This window comes from Petromyzon marinus, chromosome 52 (genome assembly GCF_048934315.1).
Source record: "Petromyzon marinus isolate PM22_M1 ecotype Great Lakes invasive population chromosome 52, UKy_Petmar_22M1.pri1.0, whole genome shotgun sequence".
NCBI lineage: Eukaryota > Metazoa > Chordata > Hyperoartia > Petromyzontiformes > Petromyzontidae > Petromyzon > Petromyzon marinus.
Genome location: NC_133718.1, coordinates 6,515,657 through 6,542,790, shown reverse-complemented (window position 1 = coordinate 6,542,790; position 27,134 = coordinate 6,515,657). Strand labels below are relative to the sequence as shown.

The 27,134-nt window shown below is 47.0% G+C and overlaps 1 protein-coding gene across 1 annotated transcript; it reads right to left on the bottom strand.

Moving 5' to 3' along the window:
- Positions 1-8,947: 8,947 nt before the first annotated feature.
- On the bottom strand, positions 8,948-26,722 carry LOC116953468 (arrestin domain-containing protein 2-like). Its single transcript, XM_032973692.2, has 7 exons — positions 25,289-26,722; positions 21,409-21,493; positions 20,269-20,416; positions 17,136-17,238; positions 16,023-16,493; positions 14,867-15,075; positions 8,948-13,908 (listed from the first exon to the last, which is right to left on the bottom strand). The coding sequence occupies exons 1-7, from the start codon at positions 25,632-25,634 to the stop codon at positions 13,849-13,851; spliced, it is 1,422 nt and encodes a 473-aa protein (XP_032829583.1). The 5' UTR covers positions 25,635-26,722; the 3' UTR covers positions 8,948-13,848.
- Positions 26,723-27,134: the final 412 nt, after the last annotated feature.

Genomic DNA, 27,134 nt, shown 5'->3' with positions numbered 1-27,134 from the left:
AAACTGTCAAAGGCCACACGGAGTACATTTGTCTTCATGTGTATGTTTGCATATAGGCTGAGTGGATGATATCTCGTAAGAATATTGATATTACTGGGGGGGGGGGGGGGGGCTTGCAGTTGAGTGGTGATGGTGGCGCAGTGGTTAGCGCAGTTCGATTCCTGGACATAGGTGTCCTGCGTCACCACCGCCGTAGAGTATTTTGCTGCTGTAAATGTCCACGTGATGTCACTTTTTCTTTGGTTCTTTCGGTAAAGTCACGTAGAATGAGAATGAAATAATAAATTAATGAAATAAAATAACACAAAAAAATTCTCGCGACGTTTCGGCCACAACACAAGTGGCCTTCTTCAGGTGAAAGGAACAGACCTGTCGGGGCGACAGAGCTTCATTGAAGCGTGTGTCGTGGCCGAAACGTCGTGATAATTTTTTTGTGTTATTTTATTTTATTAATTTATTATTTTATTCTCATTCTACGTGACTTTACCGAAAGAACAAAAGAAGATGAATCCTTGCAGTCACGAAAGCTTTAAATAGAAATAAGTCACTTTCTTGGGCCATCAACATGTGTGGCCAAATCGCTTCTGTAAAATAGCTATATAGCTCAGTGGGCCTAACCTGGTAAAGTAAAAGTAGTTTAGTTTGTTCTATAGTCGTAGTTATCTCAGCATAAGATGAACAACTTGTGCAGGGTACCAACATGAACATTTCGGATGCGAGGGGTGGCGTGATGCTTGCCTCTTCAACATTCCGTGTACCATGCCGGCCTGGATAGGTGCTCGCTAACAACACTTGCGTTCACGGGCTCAGTGAGTCACTGTAAATAATGAGCGACATCTGAACCTGCCCAATCCCCCCACGCCTGCGATCACCCACGTGCATTGACCAGCGTGGATGAAGCACGGTCAACATACCCATACGATCGGTGCAGCGGTGGCTTGGCAAAGGGCTGTGTCTGTGCACGTCTGGGGAGCGGTGGTGTAGCGGTTAGCGCGCTGCGCTACGAACCCGGCAACCAGAGTTCAATTCCCGCTCACGGTCAACACCAGTGACGATTATCTGAACCGGTCCTGGGGCTCCTCCCCTAGGTCGGCTCAGCCTCAAATTAATACCTGATGTGATGCGTAAAAAACATTGCCACGGGGGAGACAAAGACGGCCGGGCGTGGTGCTGGCCACCCCTCCCCCCCCCCTCTTGTGCCGTGCCGGCCTTGAATAGGTGCTGCTCCCTAACAGCACTTGCCCCAAAAGTCTGTGAAAGGTCACACGGGGGATCTTTGTCTGCGTTGTATATATGTCCTTATTGTTTAAAGCTCGCGATGTGTTAAACGTCTGACATCGGGGCAGTTGGCTGCAAGCGCCCTGCAGGTATTCCAGTTAAAATGAGAAATAAATAATGAAAACAGGCGATGGGGAGAGGAATGTGGCCCGGCTGGTTTACACCTCTCCGGCTAGTGACGTTGTTTTTAGCCGTGGACTGATAACCCCTGCGATGCCGCATTTACACTGCTGGCATAAATTTCCACGGATAATACTTTAAATGTTAAGTGTTAATTTTTTTTTAAAACAAAAACTAGATTTATATTTTACCAGCTAAGGTCCCCTTATGAACGTTAACAATGCATCAGCAACATTCTAGTAACAGCCAATCAAAAGCGGTGACATCCTTCACAGATTCATTACACGGAAGTCTAAGTTCAATAGCTGACCAGGGACAGCTCAAATAATTCACCCCACATAAAACCATGAATTAATAGTGATTCACATCCCGGTTTAAATGCACCGCTGGATGAATACCTCCCCAGGTGGTGTTAATAGTGGGGGGTTGTTTGGCCATTCTATACTACCATGGTCAGTGGGGGGGGGGTGATAGGAGTGGGGATGCTAGGGGCTGGGGCCCGGACGGGATCAGATTTCTCTATTCCACTGATGATAGACGTGGCTGGGAATTGATCTCATGTCCGTAGCGCAGTGCGCGAACCGCTGCACCACTGGTCTATGAGTTTTTCTTTCTGTTTGTTAACCACTGCGTAACACCCTTTACGTGAAATCCAGGCTATTAGACAAAAATCCCCCGTATAGCGTAAGCAGACTTTTGGGAGCAAAGTGCTGGTAGCGAGAACCTACGAACGGCACACGAGGAGGTGGGTGGCCAGCACCACGCCCGACCGCCTTTGTCTCCCCAGTGGCGATGCTTACACACCGCGCCAGGTACTCATTCGAGGCCGAGTCGGACTAGGAGAAGCCCAGGACCGGTTAAGATAATTCGTCGCTGGTGTTGGCCGTGAGCGGAAATCGAATTCGGGTGCCCTGGTTCGTTACGCGGCGCGCTACTCGATGCACGACCCCTCCCCACAGTCCCACAATCGCTGAGCGTCAGTGGTGCTCGCATGCCGGGACAATGTTCTTGGCTGGATTTCAGTGGAACGTTCACTTCAAATGATTACATCCTGCCTTACGACGGGAATTATATAAACACCGATGCAAACAACAGGCATTTGATTCAATTTTACAGCCCTAAGTCAATCCGCCGCACGGATCAAGGACTCCCGATGCCCTGCCAGTCACACGGGAGCTTGTTTGGCCATACTTCACCGCGCTGATCATTGCAATGTTGGTTGAAGGGGGAACTCGGGACTGGTTCAGATATCCCTCGCCACTGTATGTTATTTATGTTGTCATGTATGTTGTATGTTACGTATGTTGAACTTCTTTCACGTCGTACGTAGCAAAACTGTGGTAATCGGAGGTGCGAGGGAAGGAAAATAAACGAAACACAGTAAAACGGTTCTCAATAAATGAGTTTTCACTCCAGATGATGATTTAAAAGTGCACAGCTCCCAATGGCTTCCTATTGTTGGAAGGAAGAACGTTCCAGACGGCCGCGGAAGCGCATGCGAAAGCGCGTGACGCCGTTGACCGTCTTTGTTTGATGGCAATCAGCCAAAATCCGCTTCGAGGATGATCGGAGTTCGCGTGATGATGCTTTTTGCTCCTTGACGAGAGAGATCAGCGAGTGTTTTTTTTTGTCATTCATTTGTGCGCATGAACTTTTGTGTGTACTGAGTGCAAGCCTTTCAACCGTGGCCCGCAATCGAACTTAGGGTAGCCGGGTTGATACACAGCGCAGTGTGCTAACCATTGAGATGTGCGGCATCTGAACCGATCTTGGACCCCGTTCCCCATGCCGCATTTGACCAGCGTGGTGAAGTATGGTCAAACAACCAACATGACAAAGGACTAATAATAATAATCACCACTATTTTGTATGCAGTACATTGCCGTATACGCGCCACGTTAAAAAAAAAACACACCCATAGGCAAGTGACTAGACTTATTATTGTTGTAACAGGATATTTCATTTATTTTTACGTGCGGTCAGAATGTATGCCATGTACTGAATGTGCAGTGGGTTCGTGAGGTCTCGTACGCAGAGATCCGTGCTTGTTCAACATCACGGAGGTAGTCAAAGCATACCGTATGACATGATTTTTAGACATGATCTATTCACTGCTGGATGAAGGCCTCAAGCCTCATGCATCACTCACACGGTCTCGTGACGTCACTCAGAATGGGAACATTTATTTACACTGGAGGAATCCGATGAGCTATAAAGCTCTTTTTCACAGATGTCCAATACGGGCGAGTAAGAACGTTACAATAACAAACAATGCAAACTACACGAGAGGAGTTCACAATATAGGAAAGGTAAACAAATCTATTTAAAAATATATAAATAAAACTATATATATTTTTAAAGCTTTCGTGACTGCAGGGATTAATATTCTTGGTTCTTTCGGTAAAGTCATATAGAAGGGAAACAATAGTGAGAATATTATTGTTTTATATTTTTAATATTTTATTGTTTCCCCTTCTACGTGACTTTACCGAAAGAACCAATAATATTTTATTTTCTATATTACCAGGTAAAGCCCACTGAACTGTGAACTTCATTTATTTTGCAGCTACCTTGGCCACAAATGACAGCTCAACGAAGTGGCTTATCGCGTGGAAACTGTATAGCAGCCAAACATTCCAAACGCGTGCGTCTAAGTGCGGAGGGGAAAACCCGGAGGACCCGGAGAAAAATTCACGCGGCCACAGGGAGAGAGAGAGAGAGAGACATGCCAACTCCAAATATACAGCAGCAGGCGTTAGGAGTCGGGATCGAACCCACGCGCTCCTGCATACCAGGCGAGGTAGTTAACATCGCCTAGCCGCCGTGATGATGAGAGACATTCAAACTGCAAATATACAGCAGCAGGCGTAAGGGTCGGGATCGAATCCACGACCTCCTGCATACCAGGCGAGGTAGTTAACATCGCCTAGCCACCGTGATGATGAGAGACATTCAAACTGAAAATAAACAGCAGCAGCAGGCGTAAGGGTCGGGATCGAATCCAGGCGAGGCAGTTAACATCTCCTAGCCACCGCGGCACCCCTTTGAACATCCAGAATAGTGTGATGAGGTGAGGTGATAAGGATGGTAGTGCATGAACATGACGCGTGAAATAAACGACGATTAGAGTGGCAATGAATCGTTGTATGTGTGTTGAACGTCTTTCGTATGTACGTTGAACTTCTTTCGCATCGTGCGTAGCCAACCGTGCTAATCGGAGGTGCGGGGGAAGGACAACAAACTAAACACACAGAGAAGTTCAAAGATATCAGTTTTCAATCTTAGTGGCTTCCTAAGCCTTCGCACCGTACGTAACCAACCGTGCTGATCGGAGGTGCGGGAATGATGAGTGAAGAGGGAGGGAGGGAAGTTCGTGATGGGGAAGGGTAGGGGGAAAGAGGAGTTTTGGGTAAGCGATGGGAATAACTAAAAATGGAGAGTGGAGCGAATTGTTTGACATGCATGGGGTAGTTTGTTCCAGTGTAAGGGGGCCACCGCCCCGTCGTTTTTTTTTTCCTTAACAGTCAACGTGACGAACCCCCTAACTCGCATTACGTCCTCTGATCCGCGTGCTACTCTTTTTCCCCCCGTCTCTCAGTGGTTCAATTCCAAAGGATGCGCTCTCTCCCAATGACCTTTGTGCGCGCCAGGGGTCAGCACTTACCGCAACCCAGCCCAGCCACATAGAGTCATGTTCGGTGCAAGACAATCCATGCCGATTATTGAAATAAATACAAATCTCAGAGCTAGAAATTGAATGTGATGGGACTGTTTGTGCGTTCTTTGTTTTCGTTTTTTCCCCTTTCCCCTGTGTGCAGTTAATAGTGCCCTAACTGAGACCATTACTTTAACCCGAATGTGTGTGTAGTTTTCCATCAAACATTGTGTATTTTTTTTTAAATATGTAAGTAGGTACAGTAAATTCTGTCCAGTGAAATTGCTTCCCTGTTGACACAAGTAACGGGGTGGCACTCTTCTGTGCTGGCAGCCCTGTTGTGAAGTGGTGGTGGTGGTGGAAATTCCACATTCCCCTGGTGGGAGCCAATCGTTCCGAATGATGACCACTTTTGACGTCTAATAAGATGGTTTAAATTTGATTGACCCTGGAGGGATGATGATGATGATGTCGTGACAGCCACTGGTCTATGGGGTTTCTTCCAGAACAACGCGTACTAACAACATGTTCTATGGGGATGAAAGACACTTCTCATGATCCCTTTATAGGCGCATATTGTTGAGAAAGGAATGCGCAAAGCAAGGATATAATCCACTGGCCTGGAGTTGTGTACCAAAAAAATAACAATCCATGCTCCGGTTTTGAGAAATCCACGCCAGATTTCCATAGCAGTATTCAGGCCATGCATGGGCTTGAACAAAGTTGATTGAAAAAAAACACTCAAGATCAGATTGTTCAATAAACCACTTGCTGGCTGGCCACGTTTTACCTCTGGTTCTCCGTGAGTTTATGGTTCTGTCTATAAGTATGTGAATCTCCACGTGAGTCTACATCTCACACCGTAGAGCACAGAGTAACACCGGCAGCGTTTCAGAACTTCAACCTGAGGATTCTGTGAATTCAGTTCAACGCGTAACAGGCTTTCGCGACCAACATTATCCATAATAAAGGGGTTTTTTTTTGGGGGGGGGGGGGGGTGTATCGCGTAAATCCAAATGTGTCGTTAACCCAGCACCACCCGACACAGCCATTTAGTAAGGGTTGTCACGTAAACAAAACGTGCCGATTAGTTACTACTTCAGCACATTTACAATTGAGTACGACGTTTCGCTGGTGATTGCAACCAGCTTCATCAGGCGATAAAGGTGATGTCATCATTGTGAGCCTATCAGGTCCGAAGACCTGAGGGTGTTAGTATAGTCATATAAATTACAATGGATCATGTTAACCTGAGAATATGCAGTACCTATTTATTATTGGTTGGGTCAGCTTAACATTCAGTGGAATGTTTATTAGTGTTTAGTTTTAGTTTGTTGTCGTTCCCCACACCACCGATTGGCACGGGTGACTACGGAGCCTGCGAAAGAAGGTCAACATACATACATAGATTATGTTAATCTCAGAATATTCAGTACACGTTACCGATAGGATTAGTCACAGTGGTGGGTGGGTTTCGCAACACATTTATATTTACGCGATCTATCCCAACCAACAACAACAGCAACAACAAAAACTCCTCTTATTCTTGGTTCTTTCGGTAAAGTCACGTAGAAGGGAAACAATAAAAGAATAATAGAAATATATATAAATATTTCTTTATATTTTTATTATTTTATTGTTTCCCATCTACGTGACTTTACCGAAAGAACCAATAATATGAATCCATGCAGTCACGAACGCTTCAAATCAAAATAAAAAAAAACTCCTCTATCATGGATCCCCCACGGTGGACCTCCGTACACCAAAACTCGCCACGCTACGACCACAAACATCTCTCCGTTGACCTCCCTCCCGGCTGCAAGCAGCACACGAGAAAAAAAAAGAAGAACGGACGAACCCCACCGACCCTGGAGTGCCGATGGAGCGCGTGACTCGGGCGCGTGTTTTCGCCCGAGCACGAATATCCAGTTTAGAACCTGACCGAGTCGAGAAGGCACCGCTGTCACGCGTCGAGTGTGATTGATAGCCGCGGTTCTTAGAAATACACTTAATGTTGTGGGCTCGAGGTATTTGAGCTTGTAACTTTTTATACACACGCGAACCGAGTGACCCCCCCCACCTCCCTAGGGTGAAATGAGGACGTCTTTGCCCAAGTCCCTAGGTCAACAACGACACCCCCTCCCTCCTCTCCAAAGAAAATAATCACCCGAAATGCAACAGATTGCTAAAGATCTCTTCGGAAGCTTAACAGGAGTTGTAGCCTGGAGAGTGTCCGGACAGGTGACGAGAACCCTCACGCACAGACCGGTTGGCATCGGATCGCGGTGGTGATGCTGTCGTGTGTGTGGCAGGCACGAGGGCATGTGCGACAAAAACACAATTTGTTGTGCTGTACTTCTGCACCACCACCACGTGCGTGGTGAATTGCGATCAGACGAGCCGCAATCGCGTGGAGGATTGCCCTTATCCAGCAGTGGATTTACATTTTTTGTTTGTTAATGGAGGCTGCTGTACATTGATGCATGTTTAACTTATTTCGTGATGTATGTTGAACTTCTTTCATGAAATTTTTTTTTATTTAAAGCTTTCGTGACTGGACTGCAGGGATTCATATTCTTGTTTCTTTCGGTAAAGTCACGTAGAAGGGGAAACAATAATATAATATAAATATAAAACAATAAAATTCTCACGACGTTTCGACTGCAACACAAGCAATCATCATCAGGTGTGAAAACCACAGCAAGAAGATTTGAAAAACGCCACTTTTTTCACATTTTCTTGCTGTGGTTTTCACACCTGATGATGATTGCTTGTGTTGCAGTCGAAACGTCGTGAGAATTTTATCGTTTTATATATTTGTTTATTGTTTCCTTTCTACGTGACTTTACCGAAAGAACCAAGAATATATATTCTTTCGTGATGTATGTTGAACTTCTTTCGCATCGTACGTAGCCAACCGTGCTAATCGGAGGCGCCGGGGTGAAGGACAAACTAAACACAAAAAAGCCAGGTCTAAAGAAATTAGTTTTCAATCGAGAGGATTTCAAAGTGCATCGGATCCAGTGGCTTGCTAATATCGGAAGGAAGAGCGTTCCAGACGGCCGCAGAAGCGGATCTGAAAGCGCGCGATACAGTGACCGTCTTTTGTTCGACGGCCAGTCAAAAGCCGCCGTTGCTGAGAGATGAGCGGAGTTCGCGTGATGGTGGTTCATGCTCCTTGACATCAGCAAGGTATTGTGGTTCATTTGTGTGCAAACGCTGTGCGTGTAATGAGTGCCACCTTCCAATGCGATGTGTTAAAAGTGCTGGAGGTGGAAGCATTCATTCACGGTCTCCACAACCCCGCGGTTCCTCATCCCTCCTCCACTCGCTATTCCATAAATGATCGCGATTTTAGGGTCGCAATTCATTATTATTTTTAAACCGATGTTTTCGTTGTTGACAGATCGTTGGCAAAAAAGTTAAACCAAAGCAGGTCGGAAGACGCCTCCGCAAAATCCCTACAAATAGGTCGGTAACAGATTTGCGGAATTTCCGTCTTCAGACAGCAAGCGTGATTATTGCGATGCCCGCTTGAACCGCAACATGTTTGAGCGGAGGGAGGCAGATTTGGTGCAGTCATTTGCACAATGCACGACCACAAACCCAGCGACCCCGGATCAATTGCAGGCTCACGGCTACCATCAGTGGCGAGCAATGACATAGCCGAAGCCTCCACGCGATCAACTCAGCCTGAAAATGATTACCTGGTGCAGTGTGTGGACATGAGCACCAGGTGTGGTTTTTGGCCACGCAACCCACTCGTGTCCAATTCCAGCCTAAATAGGTGCTCATTATAAGCATTTGCCATACCACTGCAAATGTCTGTTACGGGGGATGTTGCGTCTGCACACACGGCACACTTTACAAACCGAAACAATCGCAGTTACCACGTTAGTTCAGCACTTGCGTGTTTATTTATAAAATCCTTCAAGTGGTCACGGCCTGTTGCGTGCTATTTACAAATGTGCATAGAAATCACAAAGGAGTGGCGTGCGTCTCTGGACACACGTGGAATGGTTAAGTCCCCAGCAATCAAGACACGATTAGCCATCCCCCCCCCCCCCCCCCTCGTTACAAACAGCACATACCAAATCAACAAATGCAGGTACTGATGACACACACCATAGCACAATGCTAGGCACATCAGCAACCTTCTTACCATGTTTGCACATGCCTGCGGGTGTTTTAAAGACATACAACACTTGAATAAAGTCCACCTGCAGATCTGTGTCAGCCATCAGATGTGTGCGCGCGTGTGTGGGGGCGGTAGTGCAGCGATTAGCGCGCTGCGCTACAAACCCGGCGACTCGAGTTCGATAATTATCGCTTACGCCTAACACCAGTGACGATTATCTGAACCGGTCATGGGCTTCCCCTAGGTCGACCCAGCATCAAATGAGTACCTGCTGCGATGTGTCAACATAACCATTGGGGAGATAAAGGCGGCCGGGCGTGTTGTTTGCCACCCACCCCGTCGTGTGCCGTGCCGGCCTTCATTAGGTGCTCGCTAACAGCACTTGAACACAGTCTGTTCAGGTTATACGGGGATTTTTTTGTATAAAACACACGACCCTGGCAACCCAAGTTCTATTCCCAGCCATGCCAACATCGCTGGCGAGTGACATATGAACCGGTCCTTCGTCTCCCCGTCTTAAAGGAGTACAGTATTTTTGTGCGGGCGCGTAAGCATCAGCACTGAAAGATAATAATAATAAAAGGCGGGCGGGACTTTGGCATTGGTCGTGACACACAATCTCTTCGTGCCCAGCACTGAAAACGTGCTCGCTAACAACACAACAGCCTCTATGTGGGCAGAGGGGAGGGGATCTTCAACTGCACGGTGGTCAGTGCTCAACTTACAATCAAAAGGTCGCGTGTTCAAATCCCAGTCTAGGGTTGAATCAGCTCATCAACCCTTGGGTGGTTGATTAAATAGTATACCACTTTGTGGCAAATACGAGAATACTCCACTTTTTAGTGAATGGAATGCTTTCTAAACTGCTTACAGACGTTCACCATCATTGTTCAAAACCTAACAGTGGCTTTCAGTTATACATTTCTTAACATTTGAATACAAAATGAAAACTGCACTATTTTTAGGATATATTTAGAATTGACCACAAATTGCTTTGTTCTCTCACGGGCTTCGCACACACACACAGGGGCTGTTATCGTGAAATATCGGCGTGGAATTCAACAAACTGGAGCACGGACTACCAAACACATGCTGTGTAACCGATAGCAATCCAGTGGATTCCAAGCCAGCTTAAAAAAAAAGGTTATACACATTACAGTATTGCATATGTTGTAAGCTTATATATATTATTACTTTTATACACGATATGTTTTCATGGTAATTTGACGATATTAGAAATGGTGATGAAACAGGAACAATGTGCACGAGGAAGTCATACAGGATTCAGAATGAGGTGCGCGTACAATAAAAAGTTTAAAACTTTCATCACATAAATCAGCACAATAAAGCGACGGCTGCATTGCTATAGATCAATACATCACACCAACGTGCTGATTAGGAGTGCATTTTTAGGACTTGGAAATTAAGTGATGCAGTTGTGATCAGGAATAGGAGGTTGCGATGGAGGTGCGAGAAGGACAAAATAAACGCAAAAAGCAAAAAAAAGAGTTTTCAATCCAGAATGAGTTTTCAATCTAGAAACGTGGTGCAGGTTGGAGGAGGGCATCGTCACCCAAGACGGGCAGTGAAGTGGCACCCAGGGGGCCTGGTTGACAACAGGGAAGACCTATCGTGGGAAGGTCGCGGTAATGTGATCGTAAGAGCGGCGGTGAAAGGATGCACGCGTGCATGTCTACTCCAGCCTCCGTGGGATCTGGTAGAAGGAAAACTGAGCGATAGCCGAGGTTGAGATGAGATGACGTGGTGGGCAATTGGCTACAAAGGACCCCTCTCGACCGTGGACATAACAAAATAAACCTGACAGTAGTACGGACGCACGCCTCCATTCTGAAAATGTTTCCACCGACCGCCTTCGTGAACGGCGTGCAGTGACAAAAAAAATAAACGCTTCCACCATACAGTTGTGCAGTTTTCTTATCTTTGGAAGCAATACCGGGTTTGTACTTGTTAAACGTGTATGGATAAAACGAGAGTACGGTCTTTAACTGTAGTTTTAAAGCCACGCTCATAGCTTATAGTAGTGCAAATAAAAAAATATAAAGCTAAGGTATAGTTAAGGCCAGTAATATTTTTACACACCTTCGTTTCAATCAAAACAAGGGGGGGTATTTTTTGGCAAATAGCAGCAGAACATTGAAAAAAAACACCTGTGAGTAAAAAACTAAGCTCGCAGTTTGCATTTACAAAGGAAAGTGCTAATTTAGGTGGCGAGTTTATTACCGAAAAGAAAACTACAAGACGGTGCTACGTGTGCTACAATCATTCGATAAACCTGAGATAGATCGCAAAAATATGTCGCGTCTATAAATGGGAAGATCACAATGTGCCTGTATTTATAAACCCCTGTTACACTCCCGTTTATATTTTACAAACTCGTTGCATGCTTTTCAAAAGCGTTCCTCACAATTCTTTATGCTTATTGGAGAATATGCGGCGAGCAATTAAGATTGATTTTCTTTCATATTTGTAGTGAAATTTAATTAAACACTAGCTACCTTTCATGTGTAAATATGACTGTGAAGAAATGTTCTTGCTAAGGGAGGTTAAAAGTTGCAAATCATCTTTTTTTGCGTTTCACCACCTAACACTGTTACATCACCAACTCCCTGCAGCACTACTTTAGTATCTTCTGCCTATGCGGCTCGACTTTGTTTCCTAAACCGTTATGGATCACAACTCCCATCTATGAAATCAATCACCGTTAAGACACTCTTCATTAGAACCATTTTCTGTTACCATCAATGTAGGTGCATTGCAATATTATTATTGCAACACCACAAAAAAATCAGTGCAATTATGCCAATGTAAAAAAAGTATGTGTTTTAAAACATGGCACTACACTTTTTAACACATGGGCTTTCGCGAGCAATATCATCAATAATAACAAAAAACCTGTATTATGGATGGAACTACACTACGCGACAATCTGAAAGTTATGACCAGCAAATGACAACCGACCCAACCAGGGGCGGAGCCAGGGGGGGTGACAGGGGTGACATTCTGCGTATAAGTGTACGACACTCGGTCTGGCGGACTCCGTACAACTGCATTCTCAGAGTGTGTCGCCAACCGATGGCGTCTAGTTCAACAGCCTGACTCTAATCATTCTTGAAATTAAAATTTGTTGAATGTCACCCCGACCTGAAATCCTGGCTCCGCCCCTGGACCCAACACTCGTGATGTCACCAGGACTTGCTGGCCTGCCATTGGCTGCATAGAGCCAGCCATTATTTGACTGGCTGGCAATGTCTAGCCATGCATTGTCACCGAGGGATTATTATTATTATTACTTTGCAAGTAAGCAGGGTGGTTCAGGAGGCTCTTAATGGCCATATCAAACCACTGAAACCAGCACCAATGAAATTCCCTAGCTCGAATACAAAAAGCCACTGGTTAAATTTCTCAGCAGTCACATATGAATGCTTATTACCTTCATTTGGATGAGATCACACAAATCTATCGGAAGACTGGCACACTGGCGGGACACCATTTAGGGAGCAGGAAGTAGCTCTGTATGGGTGTTGGGCTAGAGGAGCCCATTAAAGCGTTTCATAGTGAATTAGTTCCAGAGCGTCCGCTTCCAGTGCCGTTCCCCCGATACGACGCGAGCCTCAGGAGGTTGTTTACCGTGCGAGACGATTCCGAATAAAGCAGCAACTGGGTAAAAATTGGGTGAGAGTAAAAAACGTTCGTTCTTCCATCTTCGAGATAACCTCCGCTCACAAATGTCAACAGCCGTGGCGGATTTACATTGCAGTCTCCGCTCCACACGCACCATGGCTTCTTCGAGGTCGCTCAAACATTCAGGGCTCCCGTTCGGGAAACCATTCTGTGGCTTTAAGACGAACCCGCACCGGTTTCAAAGGCTCATGAGCCATCGGTAAGAGGAAACACCCGGGGGCAAAACAAAAAATAATGGCAGACAAGAGGCCTTTTCTGAAAGACTTTCTCGAAGCAGCTTGTTGGCATCTGGGCTGGTTTTGGCCATCTCATGGTTTTGGCCATCTCATGGTTTTATGCTGCTCAAAAAAGGGTCCTCCGCAAAGTGTTCTGGAGGTCTTCCTACACCGAGGAATCTCACCAGGGATTTTAATTCTTCCAAAATGTATCCGTCCTTAAGAAGTGGCCCCTTTACGTATTCCTGCGCCAAACTTTGGTGTCGTATCCGAAACGCTCCAAAAACTGTGCGATGACGCGAGACTTTTCATCCGGCCACTGCCACGCGTGCCCATTTCACGCGGTTTTTCTTTTTGCTTGCTTGCATGCATCCGCAGTGCCACTTGTCGAAATAACTTCATCAGAAGAGACATTAAAACTACGGCAAGAATTTCAACATCAGGCACGGCCGGCGACTGCATTTGATGTGCAAGTTTCCACATCGGAGTCGGCTGCCCCCAAAAGGCTTCTTCTGCAGCAGGCGTCCGATAACGAGGCCGTGGCACATTTTTCCGGGAGGCAAACCGTCTCCCCCGTTTGCGAAAACTCCAGCGGTTCGTTCTCCTGGAAGCGTCATCCAGCCGGTCGCGAAACAACCACGGGGACCTCCGGCGTACGGTCAACAACACCTCCCCTGCTTCGTGCTCGTCGAGTGGAGTGGCAGGTGTTGATTTTTTTTCTTCTCAGCGTTGGCTTCCATTCAGTGGTCTTGCCTGTGTGAAGATTTTGTGAAGCCGCTGATGACTGGGTGTGGATCTTCCTGCGGAGACAAACGGAAACGGGGATATAGTTTTAGAAAATGTTACACTTAATTAGGTATTTATGAATGTTTGTACGTGTACGGCTATAAGCCCTTTAGTCAATCAACTCCCGAACGAAGGCGCCATCTACGACGTCAGTCGTGGGGGGGGGGGGGGAGAGGGTGGTTGATTAACCGTACTTCACGCTTGTCAGTGCAGGTTTGTGACGGAGGGGGCACAGGATAGGTTTAATGTATCGCCCCCGCCGCTGATGTTAAACTGTGGCCAGCAATCAAGCTCAGGTGGCCGGGTTCATAGTGCAATGTGCTCACCACCGCACCACGCAGCGTTTGTTTGACGTGACATTTAAATGATTCAGATTATGTTGCTGCTATACATTTCCACGTGATAAGCCACTTCGATGAGCTATAATTTTTGCCCAGTTTGCATCTGAAAAATAAGCTAATAGCTCAATGGGCTTTACCTGGCAAGATAAAAATCGTTAAGTTTTATTTGTAAATATTTTTTTAAGTGATTTGTTTACCTTTCCTATACTTTTGCACTCCTATCGTGTTTTGTATTGTTTGTTGTTGTAACGTTCCGACCCGCTCCATATCGGACATCTGTGAAAAACAAAGAGCTTTGTAGCTCATCAGATTCCTCCAGTACGAATCCATACGGGGACTCCTCTACTTACAAACGAGTTACGTTCCAGAGGTCTGTTCGTAAGTCAATTTGTTTGCAAATACAACTGTACTCCTGTCGATTCCAAACATGGTGTACGGCATGTACACTAAAAACGGGGACTAACTTTAAAGTTGTAAAATCTCCTGTAGATAGAGGACACTGATTATTCATGTTCTGCAGATGCTACTGGTTCTTCATGTGGCATCTACATGACATACGGACAGGTTTGTTCGTATCTCTGAAACTTCGTAAGTGGAGGAGTCCCTGTGTTCCAATTCTGACATTAAATACCTTGGAGTAGACGGGCGGAGGGCAGAGGCTGTACTCCTGCAGGAAGGCCTGGGTTCGCGCTGTAGACAGCCGATTCCGGCGGGAAGGCCGTCCCGAGGGCCGATGCCCCGCCCCCATCTCAGGGCCCGCCCCCGGCCCCACCCCCTGGGCAGGCTCCACCCCCTGGCCCTCCGAGGTCGCCGACACCACTTCGTCGTAGCTGGGAGGAGCTGCGAACATGATTGAAAGGAGAGAGACACGGTTGAACGCACCGCTCTCCGCGAGCAATCCGAAAAATCGCGTCGCTGTCGTACACGTTCTAAAGAAATCGGGAGGTATTAACGTTCCGGATTAAAATAAATAAATCCACCGCAAAAACAACAGGCCACATTCAAATTGAATCCGCACGTCTTACAGAATACCCGTCCACGCCGCGACATGCACGAGTGGACAAAAAAAATATATATTCTAGAAATCACGGCGTGCGATTGCACTCCGATTGCGGGATCACCGACCAGACCATCGACCAATACCCGCCATTCGCCATTAAGTGATGGTGACATCACCATGATGCCTGTGCCAGGCCAGTTGCACTTTTAGGCCACGTGCAGTGTCGAAGACCATCGACCACACAGTCTCGAACCAACGCGAACTCCCGACAATTCAACGGGGACATTCACTCAATCATCTGAAGCTAAGTCAATCATCTAAGGCATCGGAAGCCATTTCCTGTCGAACTAATCTGGACAGACTTAAAAAGTGCAATTCGTTCAAACACAGATGAGAAGCCAACTAAATATGGACACACAAAATTAAAAAGTAATCAGAGAGCTGCATCGCTCTCTTTCATAAGCAACCTGGCCACAAATGATAGCTCAATGAAGTGGCTCATCATGTGGACATTTATAGTAGCTAAATCATCTTAAAACACACGTTTTTAAAAGTGGGTGGGAAAAACCGGAGGAAAAAAAATCCACACAACCACGGAGAGACACATTGAAACTCCTAAAAAAATATACAGCAGGCATCAAGATTGGGGATTGAACCCATGAACCTGCTGTATACCAGGTGAGGCAATTAACATCTTGGCCAACCATGGCACCTACGAGACGAGGAAGACCGAGATGCGAATCCAGCACACAACATACACACAACATACACACACACACACACGCACCTTCGGGCTCGTCGATCATCGCCGGCGTCGCGGCTCCCACGCGGGCTCCGGCATAGCCGAGCGGCGGCACAGTCCCCACGACGACGGGCAGCGTGACCGTGAGCGCGCTGGCGCCGCGTACCTCTGCCCACACGGACAGCGAGTACTCGACGCTCAGCACGGCGCAGTTCTGGATGGAGGGCGACACGGGCGGGATCCGCACGCACGGGTGCGGGAAATCCTTCCTCTGGCGTGCTGGCACCATGCCCAGGCTGTCGCGCAGAGACCCGTGCCACAACAGCCCGTCGTTCGCCGCGTCGAAGTTGTTGTTGTTGCCGCCGCCGTTGTGGTCGGTGGCGGTGGCGACGAGTTGGCGCACCGTCCGCGAGTGGCCCTTTGCGCGGAAGGTCTGGGTTTGGTAGAGGGCGGCGTGCGTCTGCGCCGCACGAGGGCAACCATTCTCCACCTCCACGTGGATGTCGATCGTTTCGCCTGTGGCAGAGAGATCGCGAGAGACGGTCATTCTCCCGCGGCACATCCAAGGGGGGGGTGCCGCTGCTGCTGTACATTCTGCTGCCGACATCGATTCTGCTGCCCAATCAGGCGGTGCAAGCAGAGTCTACGGGATGGTGGCCTAGTGCGTCTTAAAATACCACGCAAGCCAGATAATAAATAAGTAACTGAACGAATCGATATAACCGGATTACGTTAATTTTAAACTACCAAATATCTCGTTCCTTTCCGCACCCCCCCCCACTCCCTACCATCCGATCAAGAATGACCATGAGGATAAATGAACTCCATCTTTCTCACAGAGTCCCCATCATCTGGAACTCTCTTCCCACCATCCGTGCTGTTGACTCTCTGTCCCTGTTCAAACTTAAGGCTCAAGACGTTCCCTTTTTTACGCCCGTCTATGACCGTCCCATTCTCTCTAAAGTAAATACGGCCACGGTTTTTCTCCGTACAGCCGAACTTCGCGGTCTCATTTCAACATCATATATAGAGCCATCGTATTGTATTGCAAGGCGGATTCAATCGCCACTATCTGCCAAATACTGCCAAGCGGCTCTTAGGGCACCGTCTGGCAGCGAGCAGCCTCTGCCTGGGCCAGTTACAAGTCGCGCCGCTCACCGGGACAGAAGCCTTTGCGGTTGATCCTGGCGGCAATTGAGACCGAGCCAGACATGCAGAACCAGCACTTGACCGTCTCTTCTTTACTCACACGAACAGGCGACTGCAGCGACACAGCGAAAAAGGTCCAGGGTTAAAATGAAGGTACATCAGACTCTACAGGCATGCTACATTTCAATTCCACTTTAGATAGTCCAAACAAGTTGCTGAAAAATGTGTTTTTGAAGAAATGAGAATTGCAGAACAGCCAAATATTTTTGTGGTGGAAAAAATATGAAAATGGGTTTTTGGTTTGTTGTGCAGTGATTGGTGAGTGGGTCGAGATCATCAAGTCGCTACACTTGACAATAATTGATTTTAATTACGGGCAGATGAAACACGGAATTGAACCCAGGCATTTGCAGTGCAAGCTCGGGGTGTCTCGGACCACAGTATCACTGCAGCTGTGAGCTACCCGGCCACCCCAGAAGAATGTCTTACTCAAGCAATGTTAACTGGCAGCATCAGCGGGAAAGGGATACACTTTCACTGCAATACCTAATTACCCTGCTTTGTTTGCAGAACACCGAGCGCTCAATCGGTGTTGGGGTTTTTTTTAAATGGAAACTTCAAGACGAAAATACTCTGGAGGTAGCGTGTAAACATGAAGCCCACTCCCACGAGACTTGGCGAGTGGAAAATGTTTCGCGACGCGGGAAGTCAAAAAGCCTCTTGCGTTGCCGCCCATTATGTTTCTGGCGGTGGGAATCGCTTGGGTTGCAGGCACGGCGGTTTTATCAGAGCGATAATATTTTGCGTGCAGCTCTATTTTTTCTTACTTAAAACAAGATTAAAATACAATTGGAAATAAAACACCAATCCAATGAATGTTTTGGTCGTAACGTTTTAGGATTTATTGGTTGTACAGTAACACAGTTTGGTTTAGACTTTGACTTAAATTAATCTGTGTGGTACTATGGTTAGGAGCGCTTGACAATCATTAGCTCGTAAGTTCAAATCCTGGTTACAGGTCACCTGTCCATCACGGTCACCACACATCACCATCATCACGCCTCTGGAGTCGACAAACCGAGTTTTACTTTACTGGAAGTCAACAGTGATTGTTTTATATTTAAAGTGGCTACTTTTATGGGAATGTACAATTCCTGCCATTTGCAGAGGACAACAAAAACAGATAATAAGGGGAGATGTGAATTATTTCAAGACATTTTGTGGCGCATCGATTTAAATGCATTTTTAGGCTCACAACAATGCATTGGACCACACATATGAGAATTGATAATTTGTATTCATATATGTAAAAGGTTAACTTCATCCCTGCAGGAACTCCCAAGTGCTACATTCACCACAACTTAAATAAAAATAACTAAACTCAATTATTGAATAAAAATCCTGGGGCCCAATCATAACGATTCATAACGATTCATTGAATCGTTAGGTAATGGGCACGCACGGAAGGAGAGGAATTCTGCGACATGTCAACACGTGTTAGGGATACAGACTCGCACACGCACGTAAATAGAACGGCTAAGACTTTTACTGCACTCCCGACCAAGTATTATTTAATTTTCGTACGAAAACTTGGCACGAAGACCACAGTGAGGTTTGGGTCAAAGTTCTCAGTCTCGTTTTGGCCGACGCCTCTCGTTCCTTTGCAATTTTTCCAGCTGCGATTTCAGTTGGACTCGCACAAAAGGACTTGGCAAAAGGCGGCGGGCGCTTTCTAGAATTCGAACTCTGAACACAGAACAGATAGAATTTGTAAACACAAGAGCCGATAACATCTGTGCCGTACTCGGGGGTTGTCTGGCCCCATGACCTTTAGATCCCGACCCCCCCCCCCCGCCTCATCAGAATGTAACCATGGGACAAAGACAACGATCACCCACATTTAGCATTGCAGGAAAAGTCTGGTTAGCGAACGCCTATTAAGGCCAGCAAGACATTACTGGGTTATATGTTTAACCACGTATGTATACATGTTGAACGTCTTTTGCACTGTATGTAGCCAACCGTGCTAATCGGAGGTGCGGTCCTCCTTTAGGTCGACGCAGCCTAATACGAATGCCTGCTGTGGCGGTGTGTCTACAGCGATAACGGGGAGACAAAAGTGGTCGGGCGTGCATATGGTTGGACAGGGTCAGGAGAGTGTGAGGTTGAGGTCTGACCCAAGAGCAGTCACTGTGGATTTAAAAAAAAAGCATTACAACCCTTGGTCAATGAATTGCTGACTGAAGGCCTCTCAACGTCATGTCGGTGGTTGTGGCGGTTACTGGACCATTTCCCCCTCGCTGGTCAGAGCACATTGGCAAAGGGGATATTCAGGACTGGTTCAGATATCCCTTGGTGCGCCAGGCACTGCGCTCCACCACAAATATTTTATCCCGGAACATTGAATGGAGAGACCGAGTCGGGAGAGTGAGAGAGAGATGTCAGGCCATGTAGACAGAGTGCGAGGGACATGCAATGCTGATAAGGTAGAGGAACGTGGGTGACAAGTTGGACGGAACAGACAGGGTTCAAGTGGCAGACTCAGAATAAACAGGGGGAAGGGTGCTGTTGCCACCAAGGGTTAAACTAAACTATTATATTTTACTAGGTAAGGCCCACTGAGCTATATAGCTCTTTTTCAGAAGCGACCTGGACACAAATAATAGTCAAATGAAGTGGCTTATCAGATAAAAACTGTATTACAAGCCAAATACTCTAAATGTATGTTTCAAAAATCTGGAGCCAAAAAAACCAGAGGACCCAGACAAAAATCCATGTAACCACGGGGAGAGACAAGCAAACGCCAAATATACCGGCATCGTCAGGGTCGGGATCAAACCCACAACCTCCTGCATACCAGGCGAGGTAGTAAACATCTCACCACCGTGGCACCCCTTTTTGGGGACAAAACGCCAGATGGATGTCCCCCCACTTCGTCTGTGGCTCCCGCCGCCCCCCCCCCCCCCCTTTGGCCATTTCGGAGACTCCCTTGAATCCGAGAGCCCCACTTACACCACTTCCCCTCCTCACCTCCTCCCGGAGAAGGAATAAGTCAAAACACAGAGGTAGGGGTTGAGCACAGGGAGAGAGGAGCCGGACGGACTGAGGAGAGTGCACGGGGAGACTGGGCGAGGCCTCTCACCAGCAGCGCGACCGTGTTCACGTCCACGTTCTCCAACACGGTGAACTCCATTCGGGTCTTCTGCACGGGCAACCACGGCCGCTGCAGCTTCGCCTCCACCCAGTAGCGCACGTTGCCATACTTCCCCTCAAAGGATGTGGGCAGGGGCCTGGGGGCAGACAAGGCAAAAGCCCGGTACTGTTAGCTTTAGCGTGTGGGTGAGAGTTCTTGGTGGAGGGCAGGACAAATCGACGAAGCGCAGAGTTAAGATCACTTCGCTTTATCATTATCAGAACCGGAACCTTTAGTTATCGGTCCCCATCATGTGAATGTTGAATTTACACCACTGCAAAGCTGCCCAATAAACGAGCCCCCAATGCTCAATTGTTTCGGGAGACGCATTAACTTAATGTTACATTGGTTATAGTAGATAAATGACATTATTGATTATCATTACTAATATGTCTGTAACGTGAGTGACGTCACTCCACGTCGACCAGCCCCCCTCATTAATAATCATGAACAGGTGGGGTCCTCCACATGGACCCCCCCCTTCCCCCGTCATGAATAATCATGAACGGGTGACATCACTCTGCATGGTGGAGCGGAAACTAAAATTTGTTTACGCAAATTAGCTTTGATTTTGACCTTTTTTATGGAAAGTAAAGCTAATAAATAAATAAACGCAGCAACTAATATAACGATCCAAAAAAGGCTGTGTGCGTGTCACGCGTGTGACGTCACTTCACATGATCCCCCCCCCGCCCCTCTTCATTAACAATCATGAGCTGAACAATTTTTCTATTGAATATTTCAGATTTACTGCAATATACACCCGTCCTTGGACGGGCAAACAAGCTAGTTATTTTATAAACGGCATTGAAGCCTGATCTGGGGAAGGCATGGAGACAATGAAAACTTGGCTGTCATGGAAAGTAAATAAATACCAATAAACTGAAAATGTTTATTTGCTCACGAGTACAAAAGGGCATTGTAATTTTTTGCCCAAAGTGGCCATTAAAGCAAGTATCCCACGTTTATCAGAAATCAAGTTGTTTTTTTAAATTCTCTTTTGGAGTCGAGCACCGACTCAAGCTTTCTCACGATTGATGGGAAATGCCATCGTGACGGTTTTGACTCACACTCACGGTGCAAACTTACTCGAGCGGAAGGAGGAACGAGAAGGGAAAATAGTGTTTTCCAATGGGCAGCACCGTGATATCCTCCACGCCGTCTCTTTCGCAACCTGCCACCATCAGATACAACAACAAGCCGCACGTCAGCTCTCGCTGCAAGGGAAATCCCGCAGAGCTAGACAACCTCACAGTGAACATTTAAAATCATTATGTATGTATGTTCAACTTCTTACGCACCGTACGTAGCCAACCGTAGCTAATCGGAGGTGTGGGGGGAAGGACAAACTAAACACAAAAAGCAGTTAGAAAGAAATGAGTTTTCAATCTACATTTCAAAGTGCATATCTCGAGTGGCTTCCTGATATTGGAAGGAAGAGCGTTCCAGACAGCCACAGAAGCACACCTGAATGCGCACCTGAAAGCGCACGATGCCGTGACCGTCTTTATTCGATATTTTATCTAGATTCTACTGCTGCTGCAATGATGACCGGAGTTCGCGTGATGGTTTATGCTCCTTGACGAGATCAGCAAGGTATTGTGGTAATCTATGGCAAGCGCTTGTCTGTAACGAGTGCGACATAACGATACGCGTGTGCGTGCACACACACGCAGCCTCTTTTCCCACTCACTGCTGTGCGAGTGCCTCAAGTAGTTACGTATGGTGGCAGTTGTTTAGACCGCACTTAAACCACGCCTTCCGTACCAGCCACATTCTACGCTTCCAAACCATTCCAAGTGTTGCTTCGCTCATTTCTGACAAAAAAATATTCCCAGCATAAAACGTAGTTTTTTTCGTAGCCAATGCAATGATTCATATTTATTTTCTGGGTTAGGCCTTGTAGTGGTTGTATGGATAATGGCCTAGCACCATCCACATGTGCCCGGGTCCCCAAAAGCCTCTTTGTCAAATTCCAGCTTAATGATCATACATTAACAGTGATGTCTCGTCAATCAAAACTCCACGCGCGTCCACGCAACAGATCTTAGCACGGTTGGCTACATACGGTGCGAAAGTTTAACATACATATAGATCTTCTCACTACATAAACACTCAGAGCCCAAAAAGAGGGATATGTGACTCAAAGAACATTTGTATGTCAGCTTTTTGTGATTTTTTTTGTGAATTTATGGTAACACGACACCAGGTTTTCAGTATCAGCAGCTTTATGCCGTGTCCTGGCAGAGAATGTTCCAAATCATTTTTCTGGATCAACATAAATATATTAAATTAGTAAACATCTCATTTATCATGCAAAGCCTGAGTCTCAAAGCTCCTTAAAGGAAGGTCCCTGTATCTTGGATGTTTGACCCTTTCCTTTATCTTGTAAAAGTACTGCCTTTGTCTTCACAGTGACAATGTTTACACACCGCACCAGGTACTCATTTGAGGCCGAGTCAACCTAGAGGAGGCCGAGGACAGGTTCAGTTATAATCGTCATTGCTATTGGCCGTGATCGGCAACCGAACTCGGGTCGCCAGGTTCCTAGTGCAGCGCACTAACCGCTTCGCTGACAACATAACTATATAATCTAAATAAGTCACCTACAAACACCAAACAGGGGGCAACGGTGCAGAATTGAAACGCACCTACAAGATTGTGTGTGTTTATAAAGGACAGTGCGTTGTCCAGCAGGGCAATAAAATGTTAGAATTTTTGGCACACACACTGCATGACCTTTTACTCGCACGGGAAGGGAATTTTTTTCCTTCCCTAAGTGAGTCAAGCACTGTGAGAAAAAAAGCATAAATCACACAAACACAGTACACTCCCCAAATCCACATTGCAGAGGAATACAGGAAAAGAAAGGTTATGTAAATGATTGCGCCGCTAGATTCTATAAACTGTATTTGAGATTGCAGGTTGAGAATGCTTTTGCATGTCTGTAATATAAAAAGCCTCCAATAGTGCAGTCAGTCAGTGCATGCTAACCACTGCACAGCCACTATCTTTAGTATAGTATCAGTCAAGAAAGATTTCTCATCTAAATTGCTTCCTGGAAAATTTAGTTTCTGAACGGTCAAAACCAGTAAAAGTGTCCCTCTTCACCAAATGAAACTGGATAATATTGATGCCTACAGAGCAAATAGGTTGATAGAATTCCACGTTATTTACACTTTTGTCCATTAAACAAACATTTTTCAGTTTATTTAGTCATGAACACTTCCAAATTAAGTAATGCTATTAAACTTAATACTGCCACAGCAGTACACAGCCTATCTCATAAGGTGTATGGGCCAGAAACATGCTAATCTAAGCTTACTTTCTGAAGTGAGATCAATAAAACAATACGATTAATAGATTTTTTTTGAAAGACCGATTACGCACGCTCAAAAACGCTCACCGATTATTATTTTTTTGTAACAATATAAAAGGGATCCATTTACTCGGAGGCCGTCCAAATTGAAAACTCAAACAAACAACGTCGGTGGGGGCATTCTCGAAGCTTGAGATGTATTTATATTTAAAACCACAAAAAAGCTGACAAAACAATAACAGATAAGTTCATGATATGCAGGAATCCATAGCAGCATGGCATGGTCCTGCCAAGCGTCAAACTGGTTTGAGCCGGCTGTTTATTTTGCAAGTTAATATTTTTAAACAATTGGCAAGAAGTCTGTTGTAAAACAGGAAAAAAAAATCAGTCACAGTCTAAACAGGGCAGTTAATGAAATCGTTGGTAAATTAATAACTTCAAGTCGTGATGACTGCGTTACACAAGTGTTTGGCTGTATGTATGTATTTTGATTGTAACTAACTACATGTACGCTCAGACTCTGTCCATCATCACCGTCAGCCCTCCAGGGTAGATAAAACACATTCCCGTGCGTAGGCAGTCAGAAATAATTGTTTTATAAGCATCTAACGATGCACCGATTCTCGAAGAATAAAATTCGAAGCTTACACTCATCACTCATGATGCATGCATATGTAAGCATACGTGTGATAATCAATTATTTTACAACGTATGCAAGTTATAATTACACGCACACGATACGCCGTTATATTTAGGCGAATGAGACGAGAAACACGGTGAAACAATTGTGACAAGATTCTTGAATCACATCGTGACCCCTTGAATTGTACCAATTAACTAAGCCGCTGGGGGGGGGGAATCTTTAGATTATCATCCACGATCTACTGCTGGATGAATGCCTCGGGCAAGCCAGCACCATCAATTAGATCCACGTTAAAGCTCAGCTCCTCGTCTGTCTTCGTTATCATTGCAAGCATCCCCTTCCAGCGAAGCGTCCTGCCTAAAGGCCAACTTCCTTTCCATACCAATGCGTTTTTAACCCGGCTTTGTTTATCGAATACATGTTGCTCTAAAAAGTGGCATTGCACGAATGAACTGCGTCATCAACATGACAAAAGCAAAATACGGAAATCGCTGTTGTGAGCAGAGTCATACGTATATATATCGGTGGTGGAAACAGTCATGTTGGCATATTGAGAGGCTTGCCCACGCCACAGGAATGTGGAATTCCACACTGGCTCAGTAACACCATTGGCCATGTGTTCCTCTTTCCTATCTCTCCAAGCATGCAGCTTTGAGCGGGAATCGAACTGGGGTCGCCGGGTTTCATAGCGCAACGCGCGAACCGCGCTCCCAAACCACACAACAACAACACCACCACCCACCACCACCACTCCGCCACCAAGCGGTGGCCATCACCACGACCGCCTGTACCAGGCCAGGTTGCCGGCTCACTTTTGGAGGACCACGCGAAGCGAGTTCCACGGGGCAAGACCCCCGGGGAGCAAGGTAACCCACTGGGGGGGGGTGGTGGTGGTAGTAGTAGGCGTACCGACCACCGCCGCCACCACCGCCACTAAAATCACCCCACCGCCTCGCCATATCCCCACAAGCCACGACTCCCAACCAACCCCGGGCCCTCGCACTCACCGCCAATCAGCTGGCAGCCCTGGCTGTACAGCTCCCGCTCATCGCCGTAGGTGTGCGCGTGCGCCGTGCTGGAGCCGCCGCCGGCGCTCCGCGTCTCGCTCCAGCGCGCCCGCGCCCTGCCGCGGGCGGCCGCGGCGAGGCGGCGGACGCGCGCGGGGGCCCCCGTCACGAGCACGCGCACGCGGCCCGAGATTTCGTTGCCCGCCCGCAACGCGGCTCGGCCTGCGGGGGGCGAGCCGCGGGGTCCGCCGCCGGGACCCCAGCCGCTGCCGCCGCCGCCGGTCGGTGCCTCCGTCTCGTCGAGGAGCACGCGGACGCGGACGCGCCCGGGAAGCCCCAGCACCATGGGTGCGAGCCGGGGGAGGCTGCGGTTATACAACTAATGAATGAATGGTGAATGAATGGTGAATGAATGATGAATGAATGGTGAGTGAATGAATGAATGACGACGGATAATTCCAGTTGGACCCTGCCAATCGCCTCCTCCCACCCGACCCTTATTTGGCACGTTAATTCGCGAATATCCTGGGCACCGGACTCCCGCTATCGTACGCGTTCACTCGTGTGTTTTTTTCCGCGATAGTTGCTATCGTTTATGGCGAGGACAGCTCCTGACGTTCGCCAAAAAAAGCTGCGATGCGCGGGAGGTCATCCTCCACAACCCATCAAAACGCTTTCAGAGCTCGATGAGGGACTTCTGCACGAGCTAAGTACGGTGCTTTAGGTTTTGTATTTTTAGTTAACGTCGCTGATGCGGCAACGAAACGACGCTCAGGTAAGTTCCGACACTTCCCAATTAGCGGCGGTGACCCAAAAAAAAAACAAGTTTCGAATTCCCAAAAGCGACACGCCGATAACCTTTGTATTATTATTTTTAAAAAAACGTATACAACTATTTGGCGTTTTTAAAAGCCCGTTTTTAAATAACTTTTAGAGGCGAAATAATCGCGCGCTTACCGTAAAAAATCACCCAACAGAGGCGCCTCGCACTTTAAAAAAAACGAAAACAACCTACCTCCCCCCCAAATAGCACAGTTCGGCAGCTTAAACTAAATTAACTTTAGAGCGAACGGTACCAACAATGTACGCGAATTATAATCACGCGCGCGATCGAACTTTTTGATTGTCAATGTGTTTTTTTAAATAAAATTTACATTTTGCGAGTTATCTAAAATCGCGTTGATGTTAACAATGAGGAGGGGTGGTGTTGGTGATAGCTGAGGTGAAATTAAAACGTAAAAAAAAATAATTTCAAATAAGCGACTAACAAAATAAAGAGAAGGGATCGGGGTGGTGGTGAGGGGTGGTAGGGTTTGAAAAAAAAAGCCGCACGTTGAATCCGCGGACCTTCCGATTTACGAAAGAAGACCGCCGACGTTGAGAAGACGCTGCCGTGGGAAGCTCGCTAAGAGTCTTTTATAAAGGAGCGGCGAGCTCGTAAACACGCTCACTGCGCATGCGCCGACAGCGGAGTGTGTGCGGGGGGGGGGGTGTGACCCGAGGGTGGGGGCAGAAGGAGGTGTGGGGTGGGGGCGACCCGATCCTTGATCCACTCACGACTGGGATTGTCACTCGCTGGTGGACACCGCGGGATTGTCACTCGCTGGTGGACACTGTGGGATTGTTACTCGCTGGTGGACACTGTGGGGTTGTCATTCGCTGGTGGACACTGTGGGATTGTCACTAGCTGGTGGACACTGTGGGATTGTTACTCGCTGGTGGACACTGTGGGATTGTCACTCGCTGGTGGACAGTGGGATTGTCACTCGCTGGTGGACACCGCGGGATTGTCACTCGCTGGTGGACACCGCGGGATTGTTACTCGCTGGTGGACACCGCGGGATTG